The sequence below is a fragment of the Lemur catta genome, chromosome 1 (assembly GCF_020740605.2).
Source record: "Lemur catta isolate mLemCat1 chromosome 1, mLemCat1.pri, whole genome shotgun sequence".
Taxonomy (NCBI): Eukaryota; Metazoa; Chordata; class Mammalia; order Primates; family Lemuridae; genus Lemur; species Lemur catta.
The window spans coordinates 69,631,858-69,644,162 of NC_059128.1; the positions used below are offsets into that span (position 1 = coordinate 69,631,858).

The 12,305-nt window shown below is 41.3% G+C and overlaps 1 protein-coding gene across 1 annotated transcript; it reads left to right on the plus strand.

Annotated features, from left to right (window-relative positions):
- Positions 1-970: 970 nt before the first annotated feature.
- LOC123632939 (transmembrane and coiled-coil domain-containing protein 5B-like) lies at positions 971-11,177 on the plus strand. Its single transcript, XM_045543761.1, has 11 exons — positions 971-1,005; positions 1,664-1,813; positions 2,127-2,244; positions 2,558-2,608; positions 3,301-3,369; positions 4,459-4,515; positions 5,007-5,066; positions 5,592-5,656; positions 9,852-9,927; positions 10,156-10,199; positions 10,930-11,177. Exons 1-11 carry the CDS (start codon positions 971-973, stop codon positions 11,126-11,128), a joined length of 924 nt encoding a protein of 307 aa, XP_045399717.1. The 3' UTR covers positions 11,129-11,177.
- The last annotated feature ends 1,128 nt before the right edge of the window (positions 11,178-12,305 follow it).

The following is a 12,305-nucleotide window of genomic DNA, read 5'->3' on the forward strand; positions in this document are numbered from 1 at the left end:
ACTAAACATAGAAAGAAATTATACGGACAACTAAAAATATATATAGAAAAATTAGCCGGGCATGGTGGCTCATGCCTGTAGTCCCAGCTACTCGGGAAGGCTGAGGCAGGGGTATCGCTTGAGCCTGGGAGTCTGAGGTTGCTGTGAGCAAGGCTGAAGCCACCGCACTCTAGCCCGGGCAACAGAGTGAGACTCTGTCTCAAAAAAAAAAAAAAAAAGGGAATTGAAACAAAATAGCTTCAAAGGGAAGAGAAAAGAAGAGAAGATGGAATGTGAAAGAAGAGAGTTTTGGTACTCTACTTTTCTTAGATTGGATTTGGTCCTGAATTTAAGTTTTGTTGTGATGGTTAGGAGATGCTGTGCCTGAGAGCCTGATGTGGATTTCTTCCTTGCAGTGGTTGTATCCTATTGCCCATGCTGCTGTTTCTGCTGCTCTTTCAGGGGCAGCTCAGCCCATGATACCTAGAGCTTGTTGGAAAGTAGGATGGTAATAGACTAATAGAAATCAGGCCACCAATTTTTTAGTAACCTCTGATTCTATTATTTTTTTCTAAGTTTCCCTGAAGGTTTGGGTTACAAATAAAATCTCAGCATATTTTTCAACAGACATACATGAGTACCCTTCCCTTAGCACTTTACCTGTGACAGAACAAATGCAGGAAAGAAATGGAAAAGGTAGCCAAAGTAGAAAATTTTGAAAACAAAAAGATTTCTGTACTCCAGTGGGATTCATGTATGAGATTTTAAATTAAAATATGATCTGGTGTACTGAACTTTAGCTTGTGAAAAATATTGCAATTGGTCCTAGAGAGCAAGAGAGTATAGAAGGCTTGGGTTTCTTCTTGCCTCTGTGTTGCCTGAACACCATGTTTACTTTCTACCTGCTCTTTCTGGGGCCAACTACTACATTGGCCATTAGGGACTTTGATCGGATAACAAATGTTTGTATTAACATTTTAGGAAATCTACAATGGAAGAAGTTGGACAGAACCCGTTGGATGATGTGTAAGTAATGGGAATAATGAAAGAGTTCAGCACAGGAACTACTATGGGAAGAGTCAGGCAATCCTGTAAGGAAGAAGACCTTGATTGTGCAGTACATCAAGTCTGAGGAGTCCTCCTAGGGAGAAGGAACTTTGGTCTCAGTTCTCTGTATACTTCATCAGACTGATGCGGGGGGTGTTGAGCTAATGTCTCAAATAGCAAATCAGTCTTATTTGGGGAAAAGACTCATCCCCCTTCGTGCCCCGCAACCCAGCCTATATACCTCCTTGACTGGGTTAGATTTTCAAGTTTGTACAAAAGGAGACTGAAGAAGTTCCTCTCTCTTGCAGGTGTCACTTGGATTCCACATGCTTCATACAAAATTTTTGAAAACTAGCATGTTAAAGTATTCATATGTAAAAAAATATTTCTTTTGCTTCATAAAAGGTTTGTGTGTCAGTAGATTTCACTTTTACTATTTAAAATTAAAATGTGATTCAACTCCAGGGATTTATGCAAAACACTGTAGAAATCAATTTATCACGGAAAATAAAGTAGCACAGGTTAGGCTTATTAATGACCAAAGATGGGGGGATAAATGAGACTATGGGGGAAAGTCTTCTTAGGGCTCTTACGTTTTCCTATCCTGAGTTAGGTAATGAAAATGATTTTTCTGTAGGCAACAGATGATGGAAATACCAACATTAGCAATCATAAAACAGAACCTTGACTGCCTAAACTCAGAACTTGAAAAGGACCTGCAGAGACTGGATGAAGCAAATCTGGTTCTTCTTAGAAAAATTCGAGAGAAAGAAGAAAGTATTCAAAGGTCAGCCTTTGCAGTTGGTGAGGGAAGGGCTTCTTCTCACTTGCATGTCCATTGCGATACAGAGAAGGTGGGAGGAAATTTCACTTCTTTAAATCTTGGCATGTTATTTACATCCTGAAACATTCATTACAGTGCCCTCATGTAATTCATGTATAGAGTTTTGCATTAAATTTCCACATTAGGTTGGTATTTTATTGCCATTGTATTTGGTAGTTACCTCGAGTCCCTGAGACTTAGGCAGTAGCTTCTCCAGCTGGGACCCAGGCAGCTTTCTTAGGACTGATCCACACACAGGTGACTTTATATTTTTCAGTCTGGAAAGAGAGATCACCCTGACACTAGGACGAGCCAAAGAGAGAGATGAGTTGAATCATCTCATATCTAAGCAAGAGGAAGCCCTGAGGGACCTGGGATTGGAGACAGCAAAGCTGGTAAGGAGATATCTGGAAAAGAACTGTCGGATGCATTTTGCTCCCATTCTGCCTCTCTCTCTCTCTTTCCCAGGGGATCATCCCACGTCCGTCACCTCTGTATGTGTAGAAATCACAGCTGTTTGAGAGAGTGCTCTGGAAATGAAGCACTCGGCACGGGGGCCAAGGGCTCTGTGCCTGGATCCACTGTGCAGGGCCAGAGTGCACTTTTCCCACTTGATACGCTTACACCTAGATATTATTTCATGGTGTAGTGGGAGGAAAGGCATGACAGCAGAGCAGCTTTGACCCCCTGACTTCCTTCTTCCCACAGGAAAAAAGCAATAATATCCTGAGCAGAAATGTGGTGGAGCTTCAGAAGAAGGTAAGAGGGGGCCCTGAGTTTCGGAGGACCCTGAGATCCCTAAGAACATCATATTCACAAGAAACAGGCTGGTGGCGTGGGCTGGGAGCATGTGGGAGGGGTCCTGAGCACATTCAGATGAGGAAATGCACATATACACCCATGGACGGGCTTCTGTCCTCACTGCAAATTCCACCCTTGAAACGAGGCTCATTTCTTAGGAATCCAAACAGAGTTATCTTCTTTCTGAACTCTTCAGTCAGAAAGACTGGAGAAGGGACAACCAGCAAAATCTGTGTTCTCCTTCCCCTCTGCTGCCTTTCAAGTTTTAGAACGGACTCTGACTAATGCCACCATTTGTTCTCTGGGAATTACAGATTGTAGTGAGAGGGCGAAAGGATTGTAGAAGGGAAAAAAGATTTTGCCCTCCTTCCCCAACCACTCTGCCCCATTCTCTCTTCTGTCTCTCACCATCCTGCTCTCCTCATGTGCCATGGCTTCCATGCACTGTGGGAACAAAAAGGTCTGCCCAGCTGGCATGGAGTCAGGCAGCCTCCACAGGGAGCAGGAGACATTTTTCCATCAAGCTTCTATCCGGGACCTGAACTAGTTAACCGCCGTTCTGCAGCCTGGGACCCCCAAGTCTGCCACTTTCCCAGGTTTTCATGTCTGTGTGCCTCACTTAGTTCATGATTTTTGGAATGTTATTTCAGATTTCAAGGAGATTTAAAAATGTTGGCCTTGAAAAAGGAGCCCTAAAGCAAATCTTGGCAGAAGTGAAGGTGAGTAGAAAAGCAAACCTGGAGATTTTCTGGTAGATATGTCAATTCCAGGTTCTGGGAGAAATCGCTCTCAAGAAGTCCTGTAGGGTATGCGCTATTATGTCTATGTGCTTATTAGAGGTGAGCGAATGTCCTTTATTCCCTGTAATGAATGAGTTCTCTGTAATTAATGAGCCAATGTCCTTTACTTCCATGGCCTGTGGGGCATTCATAACGTTACTAGTTACGCTAGAAACAGAGATGACTGCAATGTATCAAAGTGGAAGGAATTGCTCAAGGGTCCTCATCACCCATCTGAATGGCCAGTGGGACCTGCCCTCCAGAAGTTTATGATCTGAATGAGGACACACAAATACAGATATTCAAGTCGGAAGGAAATAGTAAATCCTACAATTATATAGGGATGTATCGTGATCTTATCTGATTTTCCAACCCCTGGCTTGAAGGCCAAAGAAGTTTTCTTTTTTAAATTTATTTTTATTTTATTTTTTCTCTACTAGAAGGCAAACCCACTCAGAACATAAATATTTTCTATGTTCATTTCTGTCTCCCCAGTACCTAGAACAGTGCCGGGCACATAGTAAGTATCCAATAAATATTTGTTGAATGGGTGAATAAATTGGATGCCCAGTAGGAGGCAAAACCCTTATTAGGAAGCTCTCTGAAGATTTACGTGGCAAATATGGTGATTTGGCTGAGCACACCATTCAAGAGCTCCACTGTCCTATGTTTTTCTCTGAAAAAGAGAAGCGAGGTTTCAGAGGGTGTGCCAGTGTGCCCTATGAAATAGGAGTAGGAAAAAGAACGTGGTGAGCTCACTGAATGAGGAGTGAGCCTACTGAGGTTTAAATGTCAGCTCTGCCACTGTGACTTTTAAACCAGTTATGTACTTAACTTCTTCATGCCTTCCTCTCATCGGTAAAATGGTAATAACAGAGTCCACCTTAAATTGTTAATTTCATATGTCCTCAACACATGATAGCCATTATTATCATGCTCTCTGCTCGTCTGGAGAGGGTGATAACTCCGCATTTGACTTCTACAAAAGCATGCTATTAACTTTCTGCCATCACTCATTGTCTTCCACAGGTGAGGCTACAAAAGTCAACAGAGTCCTGTGCAAAGCAAGAGAAGCAGCTGATCAAGGTAGAGGCGGTGTGTCTTCCCCTGAGGGTCTGCCGGGAAACAAATGAGAGAGAATCCTAGGGGTCTTAGAAACACGGAACTGCTTGAGGTGTGGGAGGGGAAGGAGCTGGAACATCTGACAAATGAATTTCTGATTCTCTTGCGGGGGAAGGGGAAGAAAACTCCTACTAAAAGTACTGCTCTTACCATTTTTACGGACTCCTCTACCTCTAATACCATTGATGAATCCCAAAACTAACTGCCTTAAAACATCCCCTCATATTTCACCTGAGAGGCGTATGACAACCTGGGCAAACACTTTCCTTTGCTCAAAATTAGACCGTGCGTGTGATGGATGAGATGACCTCTTTGTGACGCAGTTGTTTTCCCTTCAAGTAAGGAGTTGCTAGGCAACCAGCCAACTGTCCAATACACCAGATAGGGCTGCAGGGAACAGCCTAGGTTTGGTTCTGATTTATCTCATGGGGTTTGTTAATGTTCTTTCTTTCTAGACAGAGAGTGACTACCAATCCGTGTATCAGCTCTGCGAGGACCAGGCCCACTACATAAAGGTATCCCACCTCTGGGGGAAAAGTCAGTAAAGGTAGAATTTCTCCAAGGCCATGAGTTCCTTAATTTCTCGTGAGGCTAGAATCTGCCACTGAGGAAAGTGCTTTATATACAACAGCAACAACAACAAAACAGATGTATGTTGCAGATTTACTTTGTACCAGGTACTGTGCTAAGCACTCAAGATACAGTATTTTTCTTGATCAATTTTTCCAATAACTGTGAGGATGTCACTAATATGATCTTTCAAGGAGAAAGGGAACATGCTCTGGGGAACACAGCTAGTAAATATCAGAGCTGGGATTTGAATACAAGCAGGGTCCGGAGTGAGAACTCCTTTTGTCCCCATTTATCCATTCTGGTCACTAATAGCTCTCAATGTTTTATTAGAACACTGTCCTACTTGTATGTTCACATTGATGCACGCATCATTTAGAAAATAAATAGCAGAATATTTTTATTAATGACATTGTAATAAAATATGGAAATTCTCATTTATGACAAGTATTTTTTTATTTCATGGGAAGAAATACCAGCAAATTCTGAGGCATATAGAAAAGGAAAAGGAGGTGCTGCTTCTTGAAAAAGAAATGTAAGTTTGGAAGAATGGCTTCCCCGATGGACTGAAGTGGCAGTCTGGGGTGGTCTTTGAAAGGCAAAGAACAGTGTGAGTCACCATGTAAATGGCCTCCAACAAGTCATCTCTGTCAGCCTCCACTCCATGATCTAGACCGAAAAACCACCAGCATTCAGGCTTCTCTCTTGCCTCCCTCTGCAATTGGTGTTTTAAAAGTCTCATTTTTATGTGCTTTTCATATGTCCTCAGTTGAGTGCCAGTCCTAAAAATTGATTCAAGGCTATGTTCAGACAGGAGAATTATAGTAAAAAGAGGCCCAAAGGCCCAGAAATGTTTCTCCATATGCTTTCCAAGGACATGGTGGACCCACCAGACTGGCTGGGGGACCCAGTGACGCTCTTTTATATTCTTTTTCCATTGACTGTATGTCTCAGGACTTATCACACTTTCCTTTGGTTTGTTTATATTTTTAAATTATATTATATATTATATAATACCCATAGAATGCACAAATCTTAAGTATATAGCTTGGTGAATTTTTATACATGTATATACACATGGTAACACCACTTAGCTCAAGATATAGGATATTTTGAGTACCCCAGAAGTCTCCCCGTGCCCTCCTGTTAGGTAATACTCCTTGCAAAAGTAACTACTACTCTGATTTCCATCATTTTTTAAATCTGTTCTTGAACTTTATATAAATTGAGTATGCTTTTGTTGTGTCTGGCTTTCACTGAGATTCACTCACATTGCTACATTTGACTGTGGTTTATTCTTTTTTATGGCTGTATTAGTATTCCATTGTATAGATATGGCACAATGTATCTATTCTACTGCTGATGAACATTTTCATTATTTCCAGTTTGGAGATGTTAAAATAAAGTTGCTACAAGCACTCTTGTACATGTCCTTTGGTGGACATAATCACTCATTTCTTTTGGGTATATACCAAGGATTGGAATTGCTGGGTCATGGGGTATATATATCTTTGGTTTACTAGGTAAGCCAAATAATTTTCCAAAATGGCTGTATCAATATCTCCTCCCACAAGAAATGTAAGAGAGTTCTAGTTATGTCCTCACTTTTATTATACTTGGTATTTACAGTCTATAATTGTAGCCATTTTGGCAGGGAGGGTTTAGTGATATATAATTTTGATTTTAATAATGTATTTCATTACTAATTACTACTGATGTTGTATAGCTTTTCAAATGCTTATTGGAAATTTGGACTTCCCCTTTTGTGACATGTCTTTTGCCTGCATTTGGGAGATTGCTAGTCTTTTCCTTATTGATTTTCAGGAGTTCCTTAGATATTTTTTAAAAGATTCTTTGTCAAATGTATGTAGTACAGTCTATTCCATGGCTTTCCTTTTTTGCTTTCTTAATGACATTTTTTGGTAAATAATAAATAGTTCTTAATTTAAAAAAATCTAATGCATCAAATTTGTCAACTCTTTTTTTGCTTAGGCTTTCTTTAGGTCATAAAACTACTCTCCTATGATTTCCCTTAGAATTTTTTCTTGTTTTACCTTTTACACTTAGATTTACATGGAATTTATTTTTTTCTGTGGTGTGAGGTACAGATTAAGATTCATCTTTTTCTGTATGAATATCCAATTGGTCCAGCACCATTTATTGAAAAGAACATGCATTTGCAGTGGTGCCTTGTTTTATAAGTCAGGTGCCCGTGTATGTGTGAGTCTGTTTCTGTGTACTTTACTCTGCACCATTGTCTATGTCTCTATCCTTGTGCCAAAACTACTCTGTTTTAATTATCATAGCTTTAAGTCTTGATACATGGTAGCTTAATTTCTGCAACTTGGCTGCTCTTCTTTAAGATTATCTTGGCTATTCTTATCCCTTTGAATTTCCACATACATTCCAAAATCAGTTTTTCAACTTCTACTTAAGAAAACTTGCTGAGATTTTGATTGGAATTACATGGAATCTGTAGATAAATTTGGAGGACACCTAATGTCTGTACAATCGTTTTCCAAGTCATGACATTTTTATCCATTTGTTTAGATCTTTCATTTCTCACAGTAATATTTTGTAGTTTTCTGTGTAGTGTTCTTGTTTTTTTCTTTTCTTTTCTTTTCTTTTTTTAAGACAGAGTCTTGCTCTGTCACCCTGGGTAGTGTGCTGTAGCATCAGCCTAGCTCACAGAAAGCTCTAACTCCTGGGCTCAAATGATCCTCCTGTCTCAGCCTCCTGAGTAGCTGGGACTACAGGTGTGTACCACCATGCCTGGATAGTTTCTTCTATTTTTATTAATAGTAGAGATGTGGGTCTCGCTCTTGCTCAGGCTGGCCTCAAACTCCTGACCTTAAGTGATCCTCCCGCCTCGGCCTGCCAGAGTGCTAGGATTACAGGCGTGAGCCACTGTGCCTGACCTATAGGGTGTTCTTGTACATCTTTCATCAGATTTATTACCAGGTTTTTGATATGTTTGATGATACTATGAATGGTTTATTTGTTAATTTGATTTTCTAATTGATTAACACTAATGTATAGAAATGCAATTGGTTTCTATATATTGAGCTTGTATGATCAACCTTGCTAAATTCATTTAATTTGTAGATTCTTTATATTTTCACCTACAAATGAGGACAATTGCATTCTTTCCTTTTCAATCTTTATTTTTTTTTCTTTTTCTTGCTTTATTTCATTATCTATGAATTTAAGTACAATATAGACCAGTGGGATAGCAGTGAACAACGCTGATTTTTTACTGAAATCAGAGGGAAAGAGTTTAATATTTCACCATTAAGTGTGCATGGTGTGTGGCTTGCTCGTAGGTATCCTTTATCAGATTAAGACACTTCCCTTTTATTTTGAGTTTGCTGAGTGTTTTTATGATAGCAGGTATTAAATTTTATTAAATGCTTTTGCACTGTCAATTGAAAAGATCATTTTTTCCCCTTGCAAATACGCCAGTACCCCTTCATGTTTAATAGGCTTTGAACATCAACCTTTGCTCCCAATACTGCATGACTGCTTCAATCTTTGCTCAACTCTTTTGGCACCTTCTACTTTCTGGGCTTTCTTGGAATCTTAAGCTATACATGTACACCTCAGGGGCCAGTTGTCATCCTGAGAGGAGATTCCAGGCAGATATTTGAACTCACTTCTCCATGGTCTTGCATTTCAACAACTGTCTCCTCAGCCAAGTGATGCTGCCACTTGCTGCTTGGACTCTATGTCCCTGCACCACAATTTGGCAAATGTCCTGGCCTGGATGAATGAGGAGCTCATCTCAGTGTGCTTTACTTCACTCAGGGTTTGTATCCCTTTGAATTCTGACTACGTTCTCCAACGCATTCGACAGCAGTTATACATTTTGTCCAGTTTTTATAGTCACTTTTGGAGGTGAGCTAGTTTGACACAAGCTACTCCACTGTGACAAGAGCCAGGGATCTGTGCTACTTCTTCCTTTTCTCCTCTATGTGATGATTACAAAAAGAAATTCCCAAGAAAATGCCAAGTAAGCTTTTACTGGACCAGACCCGATGGTAGAAAATAACGAAACTCTGGAAAACAAACAAAACAAAACAAATGAACAATGGTAAGAAGGCACTGGAGAGTGAATAAAAACAAGCAGATTCTAGAGGGGGGTCCACACTTGGAAAAAGAAAATGGTGGGAGGTTATTCCCCATTTTTATAGCTTCTAGCCTGAGGGCAGGCCAACCTTGGTGTGTAAGGGGCAGATACAGCACTGAGAGAAAACCTGCAGTCTTTCCGGGCTAAAAAAATAGAGGATAGAGTCGAGGCAGCAGAATATACTGGAAAGAAGGCAAAGAGCCAGACATGAGGAGTCCCTAATTTTGTGTTTAAACTCTGCCCAGATCTCTGACTGGGCCTCTAAACTATGCATGCTCAGAGCAATCTGTGAGCAGCCCAGCTACGGATATCAGACCTGGACTGACATTGGAGCTGCCACTAAGAGACAAACTTTGCAGCTTGAATCCAACAGCAGGGTTATATCAGGCTTAGTCTTCATTGAGTGTCTTCCTCTTCAGAATGAATCACATTTTCCTGGTTCTCTTTGTAAGTTAAGCAGTTATGGATTTTGAATGTTGTGTATTGTGAATGTTATCAAGAATCTAGACTATGAAGGATAGATGTTGCATGACCTAGAAAAGCACCTTTCATCAGCCCCTCAGATTATGTTACATAATCCTTGGCTCTGATTTTTTCTACCCAGATCCAAAGCCCAGAATAACTCCTCTCAAGTAGTGAAACCTGGGTCAATTCTGGTGGAGACCATCCAAAGCAACATGGTAAGTCTTCCCCGTCCCAAGCTGAGGTTCTTCCTCTATCCTTTCCCTTCCCTGGGGTTTCTCTCTGCCTCTTTTTTTTAATAACCCTAAACTTAGGAAATAATGAGGTTCAGTGACTTGCTCCACACCGCAGCACCTAGGAGGTGGCAGAGCCAGGATTCAAACCCAGGCAGCCAGACTCCAGGGTCTCCACTCTTCCATAACTGTGGTTTTTATTGCTTCCTACAGGAGAAGACCATTATCAAGAAACAGAAGAGACTCTTTTGGTACAGGTAAATGGAAGGATCTCTGTTTTACCTAGTCTAGGCCCGATTTCACTCTGCGGGTAGCCTAGTAAGGGCTGAAGGAATCAGGATAAACACATCCACTGAACAGAAAATACCAGGCAGCCCCAGATTTCTCTGAACCCTTCCTTCCTTTCTCAACACAGAGTTCTAACACCAGAGTTACACAGTTACAAATAGCTGGAAGAATTTGTGGCTGTTTCTGAGAAGTTCAGGATGAAGGTTGTAGATTGCATTTCACTTTTAATTTCCATTCTTATGATCCTTGGTATGGTCACTTTCTATTTTTCAAGTCCTGAACCTGGTAACCTCTGCTATACTCTTTGTTGGGAGGAGAGTTCAGGGTGCATTCATTTTTTTAGTTCTTTTACCATAGGCTGCAAAATTTTAGGAAAAAGAAATCCCTTGAATTCTTTGTGCCTTTGCTTTTTAAATTTTTTCTCCCTTTGTACCTCCAACTTTTCTATATGGACATCTATTCTGTTGGAGGACATAAACATCAGGAGGGCTGTATTCAATTTCTGACCACTGTATCACTCTTTTTCTGTGTTCATCTGTTCCCCACTCTCACCCTCTGTGTCCCCATTCCCTGCTCTACCTATCAGTTTTGCCTGAAGAAAGCAATTCACCAGCCATTTATGAGTGTGAGGTTCGCCTCCCACTGCTTGACCTTGGGCTGTCTCTCCCCACCGTGCCAATGATGACTATCTCTTTGCAGGCACTTCCCGTGTTTTGTCTTCGTGGCCATCATCTTCATTAGGCTACTGGATTACCTGTTCTTCCACCTGCAGGACCTAAACCCAGACCTTCTCGTGGATGCCCTGCCCATGATCATGAGCAGGGGCACCTTGAAGAGGCTGAGGGATGTCTTATTTCCCTTCCTCACTCTAGAGGTGGAAGAAGTCCTACCGCACTAGTCGGGGGGGGAGGGTGCTGGGGACCCTGAACCACACTGGAGTGCTGTGGCCCCACACAGGGGGTGAGCCAGGAAGGAACTGGAAGCCTTTGACTCAGGGCTGCTACTTGACATCTGATCTTTTCATGTTATTTTTTCCTTGTTCTCCCTCCAGAGTCCCTCTTTCAAATAAAGGATATGTTTGACCAGAGTCTACTGTGTTGGTCTGTGAATTTGGTCTGTGAGGAGCACTCACTAGGCACTCACAGGTTCCACCCTGTGCTGTTGAAAAAGCTGCTTTTAAGGTGGGAATAAAATAAAAACTCCCTGCAGGAATTCCACGCTCTGGTCCATATTTTAAAAAAATAAAGAAAAAAATCATGTGTTCATTCATTGGGTTCTCCAGTCTCTTTGGGGGGGGGTGTGCATGGCGGCATTCAATTGGGGAACCACTGGGGTGGATATAAGGCTTGTTCTCCTCTATTATTTGAATAATACATTAGCTCCCCTACAGTTTTTTTTTTCAATTTTATTTTATGCTATGTCTTATAGGAATGGGATGTGCCGAAAGGCTGACCTTTTTCATGTACACAGGTGGTTACTCATTCTTAAATGAGAAGAAAATTACCCTAAAATTCGAGTGTGAATAAAAGACAGTATGTAAAATCAGAAAGTGCTTTAGATACAGCCAAACACACATTTGTACCTCCCAATTCAAGCATTATCATTCCCCTGGGGCCTCTTCTGATCCCTCCTGACCGGAGACAGCCTCTCTCACCTTCTTCCAAATGCTCCTAGCTTCTCTGGGCTCCCTTACTGTCCTGTCCACTTCTGCCTTGTAATGTCATTACTGTGCGCCTAGACCTCAGAGCTTAGAAACTTTATTTCTGTATCATCCCACACAGTCCCCTAGCACAGTGTCTTTACAAAGCAGGACTTAGTAAAAGAGGAAATGATTCTTTGGGTAGTTTGCATTTCTTTTCCAAAGCATCTGGAAGGTGACAGTTAGAACCCTGATCCTAGACCCTGTATTGTGAGGGCTCACACTTATGCAGAAACAGCCAACTGGGCATTGATAGAACAGAGGGAAGAGAGAGAGAGACAGATGTGGCATAAAATACGAGGTCATTTAGCCAGTTGGTGGCATTTCCATGGTTACCAAAGCTAAGCAGTGGAGGTGCCGTTCCTTCCTCCTACAC

What these genes read in the sequence shown, in the direction of transcription:
- LOC123632939 (XM_045543761.1), top strand. Translation starts at nt 971, where the DNA reads ATGGAAGAAGTTGGACAGAACCCGTTGGATGATGT. An exon ending in TGGTGGAGCTTCAGAAGAAG is followed by an intron (nt 2,609 to 3,300) that starts GTAAGAGGGGGC and finishes ATGTTATTTCAG; the next exon opens with ATTTCAAGGAGATTTAAAAA. An exon ending in AAGAGAAGCAGCTGATCAAG is followed by an intron (nt 4,516 to 5,006) that starts GTAGAGGCGGTG and finishes CTTTCTTTCTAG; the next exon opens with ACAGAGAGTGACTACCAATC.